Source organism: Rhinopithecus bieti, unplaced genomic scaffold (genome assembly GCF_001698545.2).
Source record: "Rhinopithecus bieti isolate Rb0 unplaced genomic scaffold, ASM169854v2 scaffold_78620, whole genome shotgun sequence".
NCBI classification, from domain to species: domain Eukaryota; kingdom Metazoa; phylum Chordata; class Mammalia; order Primates; family Cercopithecidae; genus Rhinopithecus; species Rhinopithecus bieti.
Window position 1 is genome coordinate 33311 of NW_016829908.1, and position 19637 is coordinate 52947.

General features: G+C 38.4%; 1 protein-coding gene across 4 annotated transcripts in view; it reads right to left on the reverse strand.

Moving 5' to 3' along the window:
• The window catches only part of FRRS1 (ferric chelate reductase 1), a 55524-nt gene that overhangs the window by 28830 nt on the left and 7057 nt on the right, over window positions 1-19637 (reverse strand). Inside the window, exons 2-9 of one of the 4 annotated variants that reach the window (XM_017865170.1) lie at window positions 16656-16713; window positions 12101-12160; window positions 11224-11328; window positions 10890-11085; window positions 9660-9796; window positions 4251-4345; window positions 2866-3013; window positions 128-310 (exon numbers count right to left, since the gene is read on the reverse strand). In XM_017865170.1, coding sequence (XP_017720659.1) covers window positions 128-310; window positions 2866-3013; window positions 4251-4345; window positions 9660-9796; window positions 10890-11085 — 759 coding nt within the window. In that variant the 5' untranslated portion in view covers window positions 11224-11328; window positions 12101-12160; window positions 16656-16713. Of the gene's footprint in view, window positions 1-127; window positions 311-2865; window positions 3014-4250; window positions 4346-9659; window positions 9797-10889; window positions 11086-11223; window positions 11329-12100; window positions 12910-16655; window positions 16714-19637 lie in introns of those variants that run through there. The other 3 variants (XM_017865168.1, XM_017865167.1, XM_017865171.1) reach the window with 3 other exon arrangements.

Below are 19637 nucleotides of genomic sequence, written 5' to 3' on the forward strand. Positions count from 1 at the left end.
TCTTGAACTCCTGACCTCGCAATCCACCCTCCTCGGCCTCTCAAAGTGCTGGGATTACAGGCATGAGCCACCGTGCGCAGCCGTGATTCTCCTTTTGTTACCACTTATGTAAGTGAGAGGTACCAACCATCCATTGGTCATGAGACAATGCAAAGGATAAATAGCCTTTACTGGGGCCACTCATTTCAACCATCACCGATTGGTCATCTCTTGTGAAGGATAAGAAGACACAGGAAGCCTCCTTCTCTGGGTCACAGTTCAAAGGACTCCTAATACAGAACTTCTTGTTCCCACAATCTGAGGCACTGAACTAGAAAAATGACAGAGGAAAAAAAATTTAATTATCAAACAAGCAGTTCATTGGCAATGACAGAAGAATAACTACCTTCAAGTACGGGTAGCTCCCAAATTAATGAGAATACCTTTCCATAATAAGCATTCAAATAAGGAAACAAAAGACACATCCCAAATTAAAAATGATCAGAGCAGTAGTTAGGTTATGAACTTTTAAACTTAATTAATTTTAATTAAAATTTGGAAAACATACACTTGTTGGACTGTAATTGTTCAAGACTGTTAAAGCTCCTGTAATACACAAAACATTTCACATTAAGTATGTTTTGGAGCAAAGTTTCTGATAAGTTTTGAGAAATTTTTGAGGTAGTATTTCAGTCCCTAAGACTTAAATGACACTAACATTCCTGCCTAAATGGTATCCTCTAATTCTCAGAGATGAAGTTTTAAAAGCAACAAACAAATCTTAGCAAGTTACTATATTTAGATTGTGGATTCTGCTTCTAGAATTCAGATTCAAATTTCATACTAAAATGATATAAGAAAAAAATGGTTGCCCCACTTTACCAGCATTCCAAATAACGGTAGTGATTTATTAGGGGAGAAATTAGCAACAATCAGATGACTTAATCCAGAGCTTCTTGATAAGGAATATAAGACAAAGAGTCTTAGAAAAAAACAAATAGCTGTATAATCTGATAAATGAGCAGACTTTGTTCGAATGAGCTGTGACAGTAAATTTCAGAAGAGATCTAAACATTATATAACTAGAGTTCATGGAAATGTAAAGCCAGATCATACTAGGGTGAAGAGAACAAGCCACTGGGAACTAAGAAACTTAGACTTTGATCTCTGCTCTCCCCTTCCCTACATCATGTTTGCCAAAGGACTTGTTCTCTCAGGATCCCTGAACCTTCAACTACACAACAGGAAAACTGTAAGAAATAGATCCTAAGGTATCTTCCAGCTCTAAACATGCTATAATCCTTGGACTCTGAATGAACTTCCCTATAATTAGAGATTATAAACATGGCACAAAGACACAATAAATGTTCCAACAAGAGCTTTTTATTGAATATATGGAAAGATAACAATAATGTCAACCGATTCCTACTGGGAAGCTCAGGTCCAAACTGACTGTGTATTTCTCTAAAGCAGCTTTTAATTAAATAAAGCATTAAGCCTAAACTGAGAGCTAGTACAAATAACAGATCTAATTGCACGGTCAAACAAAAGTACAACAATCATAATAATGTAATTAAACATAGTGCTCATATGCTGTAAGATGTTGAAGAGAAGAAAAACAAAATAAGGAGCAAAGCGCATTACTTTGTCTTCTCTATGTGAATAAAAAGGTACAAAAGGATAATAAAAGAAGGAAAAGTAAAGGAACTAATGTTTACCGAATATGTATTAAATGCAAGACACAGTTATAGAAAACGTGCGTTCATTATTTTGTTTAATTCTTACAGTGATATTAAGAGCTAAATATTATTATGCCTCTTTCTATAGGTGAGGAAACTGAGACTGAAAATTAAGTAATTTGCCCAAAGACACACAAAAATTAAGCAAGTCAGTATTTAGGCCCACGTTTGTTCTTTCAACTGAAACAACCTACCTCAACACGTTTTTTTGTTTGTTTGTTTGTTTTTTGTGTTGTATCCACTTCTGAATTAAGAAGTCTAACTTACCAGAATTTCCTGCAGTAAAATCCTTCTTCCTAATGTTTCTAATATGCATAACACTTTCCAAGATATTTCTTATCAATCATAAATCTTTCGAATCGGAGGGCCTAGATGAAATTATAACTAATGAATTTACAAGAGATTTTCTGTTGTTCAGCATATACAATTCCCTAGGACTCTTTGATCTTAATAAAATGAGATCTAAGAGTTATATCACCACTTTAAGAATCTCCTCCAAATCTTGTCTAAATTTAACTTAAGCTCTTTGTTTGATATCTGGCTGTGTTTAAAAGAAAGAAAAAAAAAAGAAAGAAAAAAAAACTATTGCTTCATCAGAGTTATTTTCAAATGAAAACATATCCACTACCAGTAGAGACTACAGGTGAATGTCATGACCACACCTTGAACATGCAGGGTCTTGCTTTCCTTTCATTCTAACCTATAAGTCATAAGGTTGCAATGAAGGCTTCCTTCAGATTCCTACAGAGGACCCAAAAACATGCTACCACTATGCAGCACAGCTACTTCTCTGCACAATTCACCACACAAAGTACACAGAACCACAATTTCCAACCACAAATTTACCTCTTTGCTCACATAGAGAAAACTAAGTACAGCACTTTACTCCTATGTAATGTCTTATTTTGTTTACCTTCTCTTCTGTATTTTATAACATATGGACATTATATTTGGCTATATATTATTTAGATTGCATTTAATGAAGCTATAAAAATGTTACTTAAGCTGGGCACAGTGGCTCACACCTGCAATCCTAAGCACTTTGTGACTCCAAGGTAGGAGGATCACTTGAGTTCAGGAGTTCGAGACCGGCCTGGGCAACATGGTGAAACCCCATCTCTACAGAGAAAATAAAATTGTTACTTACTGGTTTGGTTAAGTGGGAAGCTAGAGGTAATGTTGGCAAAGGTACTATTGTAGCTTTAGGTGTTGTGAAAGGAAATGCGTTTGGTTGTGAAATTATAGGACCAGGAATCTTCACCCAGTAGACTTTGTACTTCTCAACAACTGTGACTCTGAAATGCAATACCAGTGAGATTAGAACCTTCATTGTGTCCAATCACAATCAGATCAAAACATTAAAGGAAAAAAAAAGAGAGACTAAACTAGAAAAACATGACTTACTACCTAACAGGACTATTAATTTTGTCTGAGGCAAATCTCTAACCACTCTCTCCCACCCCATCACTTGATGAATTTGTATTGCTTTCTCTCCCTCTGTCCCTCTTTTCTTACTTGTCTGTTTTGGGGGCATATTCCAATAGCCATGATGTCAGACCCAGGGACAAAACTGCACAGATTTCTATTTCCTGGCATATGAAGAACATATTACTACTCATTTCAGAGTGCAGTATTCAATTCTTCCAAAGGGCATGTGTTGCAAGCAACTATAGCAAGAAGCTGTGATAGAGGCTGCATTGGTAACCATCAGCTTTCACTGGGGTCACATCCCCTTTTTCACATTCCACCTAACATACTGGGGCAGAGTTGTGCTACTGTGTGTTGGGGACCTACGCACAAAGTGAAGAAAACAGATATGTCAGGATAGCAATCCTTCCCTTAAAATATATGCCCATATCACCACTCAGGAATCATTACAAGGCATTATAACATTCCATTTCCCCTTGTATGTAGGATAAGGAAGAAGTACTGTTTTAATTCTACTGAGTTTCATAATTCTGAGAGGCATGCAGTCTTTTCTGAGAGTCTAATCTGCAAGTTGTAACACTGCAAAAGAGTCATCCAAATTTCAGGACTTCCATTTGTATTCTCATGCTAATACAGGAGCAAGTCTAAAGGTAGTATTATATAACATAAAGACCCAAGTATTAATTGAAAGCTCTTATTAGGATTAAGGCCTTGCAAGACTTCATTCATTCAACAAATGTCTATTAAGTGCCTATTTGGTGCCAGGTCCTGTGCTACGTGCTAGGTATACACTGGTAAAAAGCAAAACAAACTCCTACATCAGGAAGGTGGTGTTATTACCATACCAAAGCTCTTCTACATGGATGAATGTCCAATAGGTACAGAAAATGATACAGACTAATTATGGTTTCAGTTATACTAGTAGTTACAGAGTTGTAAACTCTTTTTCTTTTTTTTTTTTTAGAGATGGGGTTTCACCTCATTGACCCATGCCAGTCTCAAAGCCCTGGGCTCAAGTGATCCACCACCTTGGCCTCCCAAAGTGCTGGGATTATAGGCATAAGCCACCATGACTTGCCCAGAATTATAAACTCTTATACTCACAGAAACTGTGTGTGATTTGGAGCACTGCTTGGAGCATTCCAGTAGACTTTAACTTCTGTTTTTTTAGATGCACTTCTGTGACTCACAGCTGATCCCTGAAATAAAAGGGAAAAGAGCTACCATTCAGTCACTCTATAGCTCAGCATGGCTGGAACTTCTATCATTTTGCAAAGTAATTTATCGTTGCATGACATAAGCATTCTGGTGAGGACTATTTTATTTAGAAGAAGGACTCGGCCGGGCGTGGTGGCTCACGCCTGTAATCCCAGCACTTTGGGAGGCTGAGGCGGGTGGATCACGAGGTCAGTAGATCGAGACCATCCTGGCTAACACAATGAAACCCCATCTCTACTAAAAATACAAAAAATTAGCCAGGCATGGTGGTGGGTGCTTATAGTCCCAGCTACTCGGGAGGCTGAGGCAGGAGAATGGTGTGAACCCGGGAGACAGAGCTTGCAGTGAGCAGAGATTGCACCACTGCACTCCAGCCTGGGTGACAGAGCAAGACTCCGTCTCAAAAAAAAGAAAAAGAAGGATTCAGGCACTCTATAAATGAAATGTTGATTGGTTGATAACATATTAGCAGCTGGCTCTGTGAATAAATGAGAGTCAAGAGAAATCTAAGAAGTGAAAAGAGCTGTGAACACTGGGTACGTTAACACCAGATAGAGCTTGCTCATTGTTTCATGTACATTGTAAATTTATATCTCTTCCATTAATAGACACAAATAGAATACAGAAGATTCGTTGAAAGAGAAAAACTTCCTGCCTTCAAATACGTAGCATGATATTTTAGTAATTCCTTTCTCTTGAACAATCTTGTTTCCCACTTTCATGCACCTGGCCAACTCCTACTCATTCTTTGAGGCCTCACTTGAAGATCACCTGCTCCAAGAAGCTCCCTCCCAGTTCCTTCCAGGCTGTGTGTGGCTCCCTCTACTATGCTTCCCACTCACTGTGTATGCTTCTAACCAAAGTTATCACACAGTTCTACTTATGTGTTCATAGATGTGCTTACATGTAAGGTAAGGAGTTCTTCAAGGAACAAGAGTAAGTCTTGTCCATCACCTATCCCTCCCATTCAGGACCATTTTTGGTATGATAAATAAATGAATGAATGAATGAAAAAAATTAGACTCCTGTCATACTCTAGATCTCTGTCTTCAATATTAAAACCCCTCAAAAATTAATACAATAAGAGCCAATATTAATATAAAACATCACAAGCTATAAATTCTTCAAACTACTTTACCTTTTATAGAGTGCTGATGTGTAAAAACATATTGCAAGTAAAATTAAGGAAAAAGTCTGATTGTTGTGAATCTATTTAGATGTTTACAATACATGGTTAATGTCATTTATCTTGCAACCACCACCTTATAATGCAAAGACCCCCCAAAAAACTGACAGAGAACAATTTCAAGCTACAGTTGACCCTTGAACAACACAGGTTTGAACTGCATAGGTCCACTTATATGCAGATTTTTTTTTCAATAAATATATTAGAAAAATGTTTGAAGGTTTCCAACAATATGAAAAAGCTCAGACAAACTGCATAGGCTAGAAATATTGAAAAAATTAAGAAGTTAGGTATGCCTTGAATGCATAAAATATGTAGGTATTAGTCTATTTTATCATTTACTACCATAAAATATACACACACCTATTACAAAAAGTTAAAATTTATCAAAGCATACATACACAAACAGACCGCACATGTGCCATTCATAGTCCAGAGACATACAAACAAATGTAAAACTGCAGTATTAAATCATAACTGCATAAAATTAACGGTAGTTGGGACTACAAGCACATGCCACCTCGCCCAGCTAATTTTTGTATTTTTTTGTAGAGATGGGGTTTCGTCATGTTTCCCAGTCTGGTCTCAAACTCCTGAGCTCAAGTAATCCACCAGCCTCAGCCTCCCAAAGTGCTGGGATTAGAGGTATGAGCCACTGCACCCAGCTTTTATTGTGTTTTGTGCACTACTATAAACCTTGAATAACACCATGGGACCCATACGAAGTGCCACTAGTAATGCGGTAAGTGTTCCCAAGAAGCAGAGAAAACTCATGACATTACAAGAAAAAGTTGAATTGCTTGATATATACGGTAGATTAAGGTCTGCTGCTGCAGTTGCCTGCCATATCAAGATAAATGAATCCAGTATAAGAATCACTGTAAAAAAAAGAAAAGAAAAGAAAATTCGTGAAGCTGTCACTGCAGCTATGCCAACAGATGCAAAACCCTCACACTTTTTGTAAAAGACCTTTTCATCTCACGTCGGAAATGCAGCTTTTATGCAGGTGTAAGAATTGCTATAAGAAGGGGATACTTATAGACTAATATTATTCAAGAGAAAACAAAGTCATTATATGACAACTTAAAGCAAAAGGAAGGTGAAGGGTCTAAAGCTGGAGAATTTAATGCCAGCAAAGCATAGTTTGATAATTTTAGGAAAAAAGTTTGGCTTTTAAAATGTCAAGAAAACAAAAGAAGCAGCTTTTATTGACCAAGAGGCAGCAGGCAAGTTCCCAGGCATCATTAAGAAAACCATTGATGATACTATCCTGGCTAACACGGTGAAACCCTGTCTCTACTAAAAATACAAAAGGCCGGGCACAGTGGCTCATGCCTGTAATTCCAGCACTTTGGGAGACCGAGTGGGCGGATCACCTGAGGTCAGGAGTTCAAGACCAGCCTGATCAACATGGAGAAACCCCGTCTCTACTAAAAATACAAAATTAGCCAGGCGTGGTGGCACATGCCTATAATCCGAGCTACTCAGGAGGCTGAGGCAGGAGAATCGCTTGAACCCAGTAAGCGGAGGTTGTGGTGAGCCAAGATCCCACCATTGCACTCCAGCCTGGGCAACAAGAGTGAAACTCCATCCAAAAATAATAATAATAATACAAAAATTTAGCCAGGCGTGGTGGCGGGCACCTGTAGTCCCAGCTACTCGAGGCTGAGGCAGGAGAATGGTGTAAACCCAGGAAGCGAAGCTTGCAGTGAGCTGAGATCGTGCCACTGCACTCCAGCGTGGGCGACAGAGCAAGACTCCATCTCAAAAAACAAAAAAAAAAAAAAAGAAAGAAAGAAAGAAAGAAAATCTTTGAGGAGAAAGTGTATCTGCTTGAACAGGTTTTTAATGCAGACAAAAGTGCCCTATTTTGGAAATAAATGCCACAAAGGGCACTTATTAGTAAAGAAAAGAAGCAAGCACCAGAATTTAAGGCAAGAAAGAGCAGGCTATCTTTACTGTTTTGTGCAAATGCAGTCAGTTTATGATCAGGACTACTCTTACCTACAAAGCCGCTAGCTGCTAATCCCCGAGCCTTGAAGGGAAAAGATAAACGTCAGCTGCCAGTGTTTTGTTTGTAACTGTAAGAAGTACTGGACAATGAGAAACCTCTGTCTGGATTGGCTCCGTGGACGTTTCACCTCTGAAGACAAGAAGCACCTTGCCTTAAAAGACTGTCTTTTAAAGGTTCTTTTGGCCGGGCATGGTGGGTCATGTATGTAATCCTAGTGCTTTGGGAGGCTGAGGCGGGTGGCTCACTTGAGGTCAGGAGTCCAAGACCAGCCTGGCCATGATGGTAGAGTGATGAAACCCCATTTCTACCAAAAATACAAAAATTAGCCATGCATGGTGGTGGGTGCCTATAATCCCAGCTACTCAGGAGGCTGAGGCAGGAGAATCACTTGAACCCAGAAGGCAAAGCCTGCAGTGAGCTGAGATCGTGCCACTGCACTCCAGCCTGGATGACAGAGCGAGACTCTGCCTCAAAATAAATAAATAAATAAATAAATAAAGCTTCTATTGATATTTGATATAGTTTAGATATTTGTCCCCACCCAACTCTCATGTTAAATTGCAATCCCCAATGTTGCAGGTGGGAACTGGTGGGAGGTGTCTGGGTCAGGAGAGCAGATTCGTCATGGCTTGGTGCTGTTCCTCAGGATAGTGAGCAAGATCTGGTTGTTGTAAGATGTGGCACCTCCCCCCACCTCCACCAACTCTCTCTCTTGCTCTTGCTTTTACCATGTGAACTGCCTGCTCCTGCTTCAGCTTCTGCCGTGAGTAAAAGGCCATGAGGCCTCCCTAAGGCCTCCTCAGAAGCTGAGCAGATGCCAGTGCCATGCTTGTACAGCCTGCAGAACAATGAGCCAATTAAGTCTCTTTCCTTATTAAATTACCTAGTCTTAGACACTTCTTTTAGCAACACAGGAACAGCCTAATACAATATTAGACAATGCCCCTGCTACCCAGAACCCCATGAGCTCATCACCGAAGCCACTGAAGTGGCCTCCTTGCCTCCAAATACAATGTCTCTAACTCAGTCTCTAGCTCAGGAAGTCTTAAGGACATTTAAGGCTCTTTACACACAGTACTCAATGGAAAGGACTGTCAACGCTATGGAAGAGAATGATGATAGAACATCATGAAAGTCTGGAAGGATTACACCATTGAAGACACTATCATTGTTACAGAAAAAGCCAGGAGAGCCATCAAGCCCAAAACAATAAATTCCTGCTGGAGAAACACTGTATATAGATTTTGTGCCTGACTTTAAAAGACTTACAGAGCCAATCAAGGAATCTAAAAGGGACTGTGGATATGGCAAAAAAGGTGGGGGATGGAGAGTTTCAAGATATGAATCTTCAAGAAATTCAAGAGCTAATAGACACCACAACAGAAGAATTAACAGAAGACAACTTGATGGTGAGTGTTTCCAAACCAGTGCCAGATGACAATGAGGACTATGGAGAAGAAGCAGTCCCAGAAAACAAACTGACATTAGACAACCTGGCAGAAGGGTTCAAATTATTCAACACTGATTTTGCCTTCTTCTACAACATGGACCCTCCTATGATATAGCACTGAAACTAAAGCAAAGCAGGGAAGAATTGGTACCATATAAAAACATTTTTAAGAAAATGAAAAAACAATTCAGACAGAAATTACAATGTATTTCCATAAAGTTACACCAGTGTGGCGCCTCTCCTGCCTCCCCTTTCACCTCCTCCACCCACCCCAAGACAGCAAGACCAGCCCCTCCTCTTTCTTCTCCTCTTCAGCCTATTCAACATGAAGGCAATGAGAATAAAAACCTTTATGATGATCCACTTCCATTTAATGAATAGTAAATATATTTTCTCTTATTTTCTTAATAAGATTTATCTCTTGTCTAGCTTACTTTATTGTAAGAATACGGCGTATAACACATATAAATACAAAATACGTGTTAATCAACTATTTGTTATCAGTAAGGCTTCTGGTCAACAATAGGCTATTTGTAGTTAAGTTTGGGGGGAGTCAAAAGTTATACACAGAATTCCAATTTCCCCACGGGTGGGGTCGGCACCTGTAACCTCTACATTGTTCAAGGATCAACTCTAAACACAAACCTGTATATCTTCACAAGTCAAAAGCTGTGACACTTCACTGTCAATCAACGTGAAGGAGCCAACAGGAGGGCCATTCAGATCCTCAGCATTACGCGCTTCTAGGAGAAAGCCTTTAAATGGATGCCCTGACAAAGTAACTGAGAAAAAGACAAAAGGATTAGTTAAAAAGCTTAGCAATATCAAAAAGAAAATGTTTAGAGGTCATACATTACAATTAGAATGAGGTGTACGTATGCAAAACTACTCCTGGAGAGAAAAGCGTCATCCTATAGGCAAAGAAGCTCCAAACTGTGTTCCATAAGATGTTCACTCTGTGAGCCATTCCGCAAAGAGAAAAGAAAAATAGGCGATGGTCCAGGGGCAGTCCATAAGGCTAAGTTAGTTTATACCTATTGGGTACTATGCTTATCACCTGAGTGATGAAATAATCTGTACACCAAACCCTTGTGACATGGAATTTACCTATAAACAAACCTGCACATGTACCCCTGAACACAAAATAGAAGTGTAAAAAAAAATGTTTACTTGACCTCATTAGAGGAAAAAACATGAGGTGTTTTCTTTTGAATTCCAGTATTTAATACAGTGTCTGGCTCATAGTGACACTCAATAAATTCTTATTGAATTAAAAAAAAAAAGAAAAACACTAGATGAAAGTAAATACTTGTTTCTTTGCTGCAAATGTCTTAGGGTATTTAATATCCTACTGTACAGTGTGAACTCTAAGGTACATTATATATCACACAGAATATTCCAAACTTCTTTTTCTATATACTCTCTATGTAACAGAGTACCTATCAACATTTTGCATTTCTAGAGTTGCAAAAAATAAAGTTTGCAAAATGCTGTTACAGATTTATATTTAATAATCAGCCTACATTTTACCAGAGAAATTAGAGAATTATTCTTAAAATTATATGATGTTAAACAAGGGTTTATCATATTTTAAACAAGATAAAATAAACTTTATTTTTCTCTTCTCTTGAAGTGATACCACAATTAATAAAATAGTAAATAATGATAAAAACTTATTTTAAAGCCTGTTCTGGACGGGGAATACACAGACTACTTAAGTAATATAGTCATCTGGAACCAAAAATAAGAAGTATGATAGTATCTTAGAAAAGAAAACAGATTTAAATGAAATAGTCTAAATCAAATAATAATAAAGATTCAATAAACTGTAAAAGAGTGAAATCCAAAATGTAAACAGTAATCCCAACCCGGTACCTTCAATCTGATCTCCTGGTCTGAATGTCATCTGACTCACGGAAATGTCATGAACAGGAACAGACTGTGGACTATGACCATGTTCAGGAATCATTCCATGGCATGACTGTGTTACTTTTCCATTGGGATAATTAGCCACATAACTAATGTGCAACAGAAGTATGCAGGTACCAAGAGTAAATCCAGAAACTGCCATCTCAAAAAGAAGATCAAAAACCCATTATTGTCATATATAATTAAAGTAAAATATAAAAGCTTTTACACCACAGGACTATAATTCTAGATAACTACTTGCTTTCTGTGTTCAGCAAACCAAACCATATACTCAACATACCTGATAAAAAGAATGTGATATGTGAAGTTTCACCTGAATTTCAATCTCAGCTCTACAAATTACCGTGAGACTTTGGGCAAATCGTTTAATCTTCCACTTCCTTACCTGAAAAATAAGGAAACAAAGACCCTTTTTTCAACGTTTTGTTTTTTTTTTTTTCAATTGAGACAGAGATCTCACTCTGTTGCTCAAGCTGTAGTGCAGTGGTGCAATCTTGGCTCACTGCAACCTCCACCACCCTGGTTCAAGTGATTCTCCTGCCTCAGCCTCCCCAGTAGCTGGGAATACAGGCATGCGCCACCACCTGGCTAATTTTTGTATTTTAGTAGAGACGGAGTTACACCAAGCTGGTCTCAAACTCCTAACCTTAGGTGATCCTCCCACCTTGGCCTCCGAAAGTTCTGGGATTACAGACATGGGACACTGTGCCTGGCCCAATGTTGTTTAAATAAAAATGAAAATATAGCTCAAACTCTGACAAGGAAGATAATAAATAATAGCTTTCATTTTTATCAATTGGAAATAATAAACTAGTCAATAAAAGCAAAAGGTTTTACACCACCTCATCCTAGAAAGGTTAAAGAACAAAGAAGAAATGTTTCTTCTGGATTTAAATATCATCACCTGAATAAATCTATGATAAGACTTTTCCCGACTTCCTATTAAACTGATCATGATGACTGGATGAATAATTTAATTTGCAATACTGAAAACTGAGGATAACAGAGAACCAATTGATAGAAATAATATTTCTACTACCTGTAGCCCAGATACTTCTGAATTAAGAAACACAATTGTCAGCCCACACAATCTTCTTCCCTCCCACGGCTCCAATTTTCCTCTTACCATCTGGATAGTAGAAAACCAGCTACTTTACCTCAGTCCCACCCTCTTGTAGTCCAGATGAGCCACTTTGCTTGATGCATATATTCAAAACCTGCAAATCACAGGACTCAACAAGGCGGAAGGTGATGAGCAGTGACACATTACATGGTAGTAAATAAAGTTAACACCATGGACAGGTTGCAGATGGGAAATGCCTAAGAGGCAGTTAATTATTTATAGAAAATGAGTTTTCTATATCATATATCTGGTCATAGACAAAAATAATAGCAGCCTTAGAATCACTAGAAAAAATTATTGTTTTTTTAGTTATGTCAATCAGGAGCAAATATTTAACTGCAGCCTAACTTGCTGGAGTTTTATCAGAGTCTACTTGACCTGGAGGAGGGGAAATACCCAATTCCTGCCCACATTAGCCATCCTTTTTCACCTAAGTGGGGGAAGAACCTTGAAGCGGTTGTGAGGTTCACACTTCAGGGGCATAAGCTCACTAAAAGACTGAGGTCTATTCACAGGGCTACAGAGAACAGTTCTCCTCCTCCCACTCCTAACCACCACACTATTAAAGACCTATTTACAGCAGTTCCTTTTACCCAATGCATCACGTCCAGTTATTAAGAACAAATTACAAGGCATACTGAAAGTCAGAAAACACAATTTGAAGAAACAGGGCAAGCCTCAGAACCAGACTTAGATATGATGGAGATGTTGGAATTATTAGACCAGGAATTTAAAACATTATGATTAAGATACTAAATGCTTTAATGGATAAAGTAGATGGCACATAAGAACAAATGCACAGAGATGGAAATTCTCAGAACCAAAAAGAAATGCTAGAGATCAAAAACACTTTAAAAGAAGTGAAGTATGGGCTTATGGGTAGACTGGACATATCTGAGATAAGAATCTCTTAGCTTGAAGATATCTTAATAGAAAAATACCAAACTGAAAAGAAAAAAAAAAGACTGAAAATAAGAGAACAGATCCAAGAACTGTGGAACTACAAAAGCTACAACATACATGGAATGGGAATTTCAGAAGGAGAAGAGGGAAGGAAACAGGAGAATTATTTGAAACAACAATGACTGAGAATTTCCCCCAAACTATTATCAGACACACGATACCAAGTGGGATAAACACACACATACACACAAAAATCCTACATCTAGGTATATAGGATGGTTAATTTATATGTCAACTTGACTGGGCTGAGGGATGTTCTGATAGCTGATAAAATACTATTTCTGGAGTGTCTATGAGTGTATTTCTGAAAGAAGTTAGCATCTCAATCAGAAAACTGAGTAACAAAGATCACCTCACCAAAGTGGGTAGGTATCATCTAATCCTCTGAGGGCCTAAATGGAATAAAAAAGCAGAGGACGAGGGAATTACTCTTTCTTCTTGATCTGAGATATCCCTGTTCTCTTGCCCTCAGACATCAAGGCTCCTGGTCCTGGGGTCTTAAAACCATAGGACTTACACCAGCAATCCTTTCCCCAACCCAAGGCCCTCAGACCTGACCAGGAGGTACACTATGGGCTGACCTGGTTCTTAGGCCTTTGGGCGTACACTGAACTACCCCAGCAGCTTTCCTGGTTCTCCAGCTTGTAGACGACAGATTTTGAGACTCGTGGGCTTTCAGAATCACAAGTCAATTTCCATAATAAATATCTATAATAAATATAAATAAAATCTTATTTTAATCTGTCACAGACATCTAAGTTTTTTTTAAAATCCTGAAAGAAGCCAGAGGAAAAAGATAGGAACAAAGATAAGAACTATATCTGACTTTTGCTCAGAAACCACACAAGCAAGAAGAGAGTAGGGTGAAATATTTAAAGTGTTGAGAGAAAAAATGGGCACCATAGAATTCTATACCCCAAAAAATTATCTCTCAAAAGTGAAGAAGAAATATGAAGACTTTCTCAGACAAACAAAAATTGAGGGAACGTGTTGCTAGTAAGACCTATCTTGCAAGAAAAGTGAAAAGAAATTCTTAAGAGGAAAGGAAAACAATAAAGGTCAGAAATTCAGATCTACATAAAGAAAGAAGAGCATTGGAGAAGAAATAAGTGAAGGTAAAGTAAAACGTTTTCTTCCACTTAATCTAACATGAAAGTTTGTTTGAAATAATAATACTTATAATTCTCTGTATATGCTTATGTATGCTTATTTTCATATGCTTCTATATCAGCAAAATAAATGACAAGATATAAGGGATGGTGAGATACAGCAGGGACCTCTCTCTTAGGGACCTACCTCTCTCAGCCTTCATAGAATTAAAGAAAGGTAGGACCTTGCTCTGGACTAGACTTTGGCTTAAGGAAATGTTGTGATTGGTTTGATCTTCTATCCAGACCACTAAAACTTTCTCCATATCAACAATAAAGCTGTTTTGCCTTCTTATCATTCATATGTTCACTGGAGTAACCATTTTCTTCAAGAACTTTCTGTTTGCATTTACAACTTAGGTGACTGGAACAAAAGGCCTAATTTTCAGCCAGTCTTGGCTTTTGGCATGTCTTCCTCACTAAGCTTAATCATTTCTAGCTTTTGATTGAAAGTGAAAGATATATGACTCTTCCTTTCACTTGAACACTGACAGGCCATTACAGGTTTTTTTGTTTTTGTTTTCTTTTTTGAGACGGAGTCTCACTCTGTCGCCCAGGCAGGAGTGCAGCGGCGCGATCTCCGCTCACTGCAAGCTCCGCCTGCGGCGTTCACGCCATTCTCCTGCCTCAGCCTCCCGCGTATCTGGGACTACAGGCGCCCGCCACCACGCCCGGCTAATTTTTTTATATTTTTAGTAGAGACGGGGTTTCACCGTGTTAGCCAGGATGGTCTCGATCTCCTGATCTCGTGATCCACTCACCTCGGCCTCCCAAAGTGCTGGGATTACAGGCGTGAGCCACCCCGCCCGGCCTATAGGGTTCTTAATTGGCCCAATTTCAATATTGTTGTGCCTCAGGGATTAGGGAGGACTGAAGAGGAGAGAGATTGGAGAATAGCCAGTTGGTAGAGCAGTCAGAAGATACACAGTTATCAATTAAATTTGCCATCTTATACGGGTGCAGTTTGTGTCTCTACAAAACAATAGAAACATCAAATATCACTGATCACAGATCACCATAACAGATAATAAAAAGTTTATAAACTTACAAAAGTGTGGCCAAGCATGGTGGCTCACACCTGTAATTCCAGCATTTTGGGAGGATCGCTTGAGCCCAGTAGTTCAGACCAGCCTGGGCAATATAATGAGACCCCCATCTCTATTTTTTAATTAAAAATAAAAATAACAAATAATAAATAACAAAATAGAAATTTACCAAAATGTGACATAGAGACACAAAATGAGCACGTGCTGTTGGAAAAATGGTACCGACAGACTTGCTTAATGAGGAGTTGCCACAAGCCTTCAATTTGTAGCCAGGCACAGGACAAGGGGGCTGGCCTCCAAACCCTGGGCTCAAGGGAACCTCACCCCTATTATCCCAACACTTTGAGAGGCTGGGGATGAAGGATCCCTTGAGTTCAGGAGTTCGAGACCAGCCTGGGCAACATGGTGAGACCTCATGTCTACAAAAAAATTTAAAAATTAGCTGGCTATGGTGGCACATGCCTATGACCCCAGTCACTTAAGAGGCTGAGGCAGGAGGATCCTTTGAGCCCAAAAATTCAAGGTGGCAGTGAGCTATGATCACACCACTGTACTCCACCCTAGGTAATAAAACAAGACCTCTGTCTCAATTTAAAAAAAAAAAAAAAAACAGACAGGGTGCGGTGGCTCATGCCTGTAATCCCAGCACTTTGGGAGGGAAGGGCAGGAAGATTGCTTGAGCCCAGGATTTCGAAACCAGCCTGGCTGGGCAACATAACAAGACCCTTTTTCTTTTTTTAATAATTTTATAATTTTTTTATAATTTAATTTTAAAAAAAAGACAAACCTTCAATTTGTAAAAAAACACAATATCTGCAAAGCACAATAAAGTGAAGTGCCATAAAACAAGCTATCCCTGGCCAGGCACAGTGGCTTACGACTGTAATCCCAGCACTTTGGGAGGCCGAGGAGGGTGGATCACGAGATCAAGAGATCGAGACCATCCTGGCTAACTGGTGAAACCCAGGGTCTACTAAAAAAATACAAAAAAATTAGCTGGGCCTTGCGGGTGGGCGCCTGTAGTCCCAGCTACTCAGGAGGCTAAGGCAAGAGAATGGCGTGAACCCGGGAGGCGGAGCTTGCAGTGAGCCTTGATCACGCCACTGCACTCCAGCCTGGGTGACAGAGCAAGACTCTGGAAAAAAAAAAAAGAGCTGTCCCTCTATATCACTAATCACTTTAAATGTCAATTGTCTAAATGTAGCAATTAAAAGACAGATTGTCAAAGTGGATCAGGAAGCAGAACCTATTATATGTTTTCTATAGGACACCCACTTTAAATATAAAGACACATTTACTTTTAATAGATTAAAATGGATAGAGAAAGATATACTATGTTAACACTAATTTAAAGAAAGCAGGAGTAGCTACATTAATTTCAGACAGCAGACTTCAAACCAAGGAAAGTTATCAGAGATAAAGAGAGCTTTACCTGATAATAAAAGGGTCAGTTCTCCAAGAAGACATAACAATCCTGAATGTGTATGCACCTAACAAGAGAGCACCAAAATAAGTGAGGCAAAAACTGATAGAACTATATGGAGAAATAGATGAATCCACTATCAGAAATGGACAGATCCAGGCTGGGTACCGTGGCTCACATCTATAATCCCAGCACTTTGCTAGGCCAAGGTGGGAAGATCACATGAGGCCAGGAGTTCGAGACCAGCCTGGGCAACATAATGAGACTGTCTGTAAAAACAAACAAACAAATAAATAAGTCAATAAATAGTTGGGTGCAGTGGACTACACAAGTAGTCTCAAATACTCAAGAGGCTTAGGAGGAAGGATGACTTGAACAGAGGAGTTCAAGGTTGCAGTAAGCTATGGTCACACTACACCACTGCACTCCTGCCTGAGCAACAGAGAGTGAGACCTTGTCTCAAAGACAGAGAGAGAGAGAGAGAGAAATGCACAGATCCAGAAGGCAGAAAATCATTAAGGACATGGGTGAATTCAACAACATCAGTCAACTGGATATAATGGATATCTGTAGACTATTTCATCCAACAACAGAATACACATTCTTCTCAAGCTCACATGGAATGTTCACCAAGATAGACTACATTCTGGGACATAAGATACAACTTAATAAATTTAAGAGAATAAATTTGTGGGATGCAGCAAAAGCAGTGCTTAAGGGGAAATTTACAGCATTAAACGCATATATAATTACATAAACAAATCCCTCACTAAATTAAACTACAGGAATTCCTGTTAAACCCCAGATACTGTGATGGGAGATACACACTTTAACCAGCCCTGCACCTAATGCCAGGAGCTGCTAAGTAAACAGCATAGGGTCCAACAGTACCATATACCCCACTATTTAGCAAACATGGAAGCTGGGGAGAATTCTTTTCATTTAAGGAGGAATGAAAGAAACAAATGAACTAACCAAGAACTTCTGAAAAATATCTACAACATAAAAGGAGCTTAAGATTTCTCCGTGGAGAAAAAAAAAATAATAATAATAATGGTTGATTATTATAGGAAACAGAATATTTAAGGAAATAACTGCAGCCAGGTACAGTAGTTCACACCTATAATCCCAACACTTTCGGAGACAAAGGCAGGAGAATTGCTTGAAGCCAGGAGTTCGAGACCAGCCTGGGCAACAAGTGAGACCCTGTCTCTCCAAAAATTAAAAAAAAAAAAAAAAAATTAGCCAGGCACAGTGGCATGCCTGTAGTCTCAGCTACTCAAGAGGCTGAGGTGGAAGGTGGGCTCCTTGAACCCAAGAGATCAAACCTGCAGTGAGCTATGATTGTGACACTGCACTCCAGCCTGGGGTTGGAGGGAGACAGAGAGAAAGGGAGGGAGGGACAGAGAGAGGGAGGAAAGGAAGGGCAGGAACATCACTATTTAATCGACTTCATCATTATTAAGAAGATTAAATGTAGTCATGTGCCACTTACCTAAAGAATGGTATAGCGAAAATAGTTACCTCTGTTTAACAAATATTTATTTGGCACTAACTTTCTGTCAGTGAAAATGGAAAAAAAAAACAAACAAAAACTTGATATCCAGTCTCTGCTGTGCACTCAACAGCTGAACAGCATCAACCAAGTCACTAAATCTGTTTCATCAGTTGGAAATACACCAAGTGAACCAGAAGAAATTCAAGGCCACCTTCAATTCTACTATTGTATGATTTTAGAAAAGCAAAGTGGAAAAGCATATTGGGAATTATTTGAGCAAGAAGTATAAGACAAAAAAGAGAAGTGACTAAGACACCACCACCCATCATCGATTAGGAAAATATAACAAGGTCAGAGAGGAACCTGTACAATGGCAACTTCTTTGTCCTCTGTCAAACGCTGACTGTTCAAGATAAAGTTCTATTTTCATTATAATAGCTAATTATGGTTTTCCAGTTAATGTTTTAAAGTACAACTATTTTTCAAACGGATACATTAATTCATTAGCCAACCTATACTAACAGATCACATAATTATGACAGAATAGGAGTTAGTCATGGAAACATTTAACTTAAAATTATAGATTGTCAACAATGAGCTATTACATTATGAAATCATCCTTTAAGCACAGAAAGGACTCCTACTAATTATGCATGATTTTCTTAAATTAATATTCACATTCTATTGTCTATACAAAATAGAAGATAAAACAAAAAAGATTTATTTTGTCCACCCAAGACAGAGGGAGATCTATTATTTTAGAAGACTAAAAGAGCAGTTATCCTGATTCTCTAACTAAAATATTCCCAAACCTGATGAGATTTGTACAGTTTTCTTTCTTACCTGAAAGACAAGTGCTTAGTAAAAGGGTATGATGACTGCTTACACCATGTTCTACATATATCTCACATAAAGATAAAACCTCAAAGCAAGTATATTTTTTATTATGTAAATACAAAATTCTTGTACTTAGATGAAAATGTAATTATTATTTGATTGTGGGCCACAGGAGCAAGTGATGTTAAACATGAGAATATATTTATTACAAAGTAAAAATTCAGACAAAACTAGAATGCAATCAAAAATATTTAGATGTAGGAAAGTCATTGGAAAAAGGAGTATGTGTTAACAAAAGACTTTTTAAAATAAATTGGTCATTAAACGTCTTAGTATTGTGCAACTCTAAGAACATGTGAGAATAAGAAAAAAGGAGGAAAACAATCTTTTAAAACCATGTCAGATGATTAAGCTAGCAAATAGTGAATCATGTCTAGTTATATTGCATTCAGGTTCTAGCTCTTGTTAGTCATTTATTTTAAATTAAAGCATCAAAGGAGTTCAAAAGTTGACATGCATACAAAAAAACTGTGGGAACTCAGCCCAGTTATACCCACCCTACATTACCTAAGATATGAGTGAAGCATGTACTGAGTCTTAATTAATGCATAGGTATGAAGCAGCAAGGAATTCTTTTTTTTTTTTTTTTTTTTTTT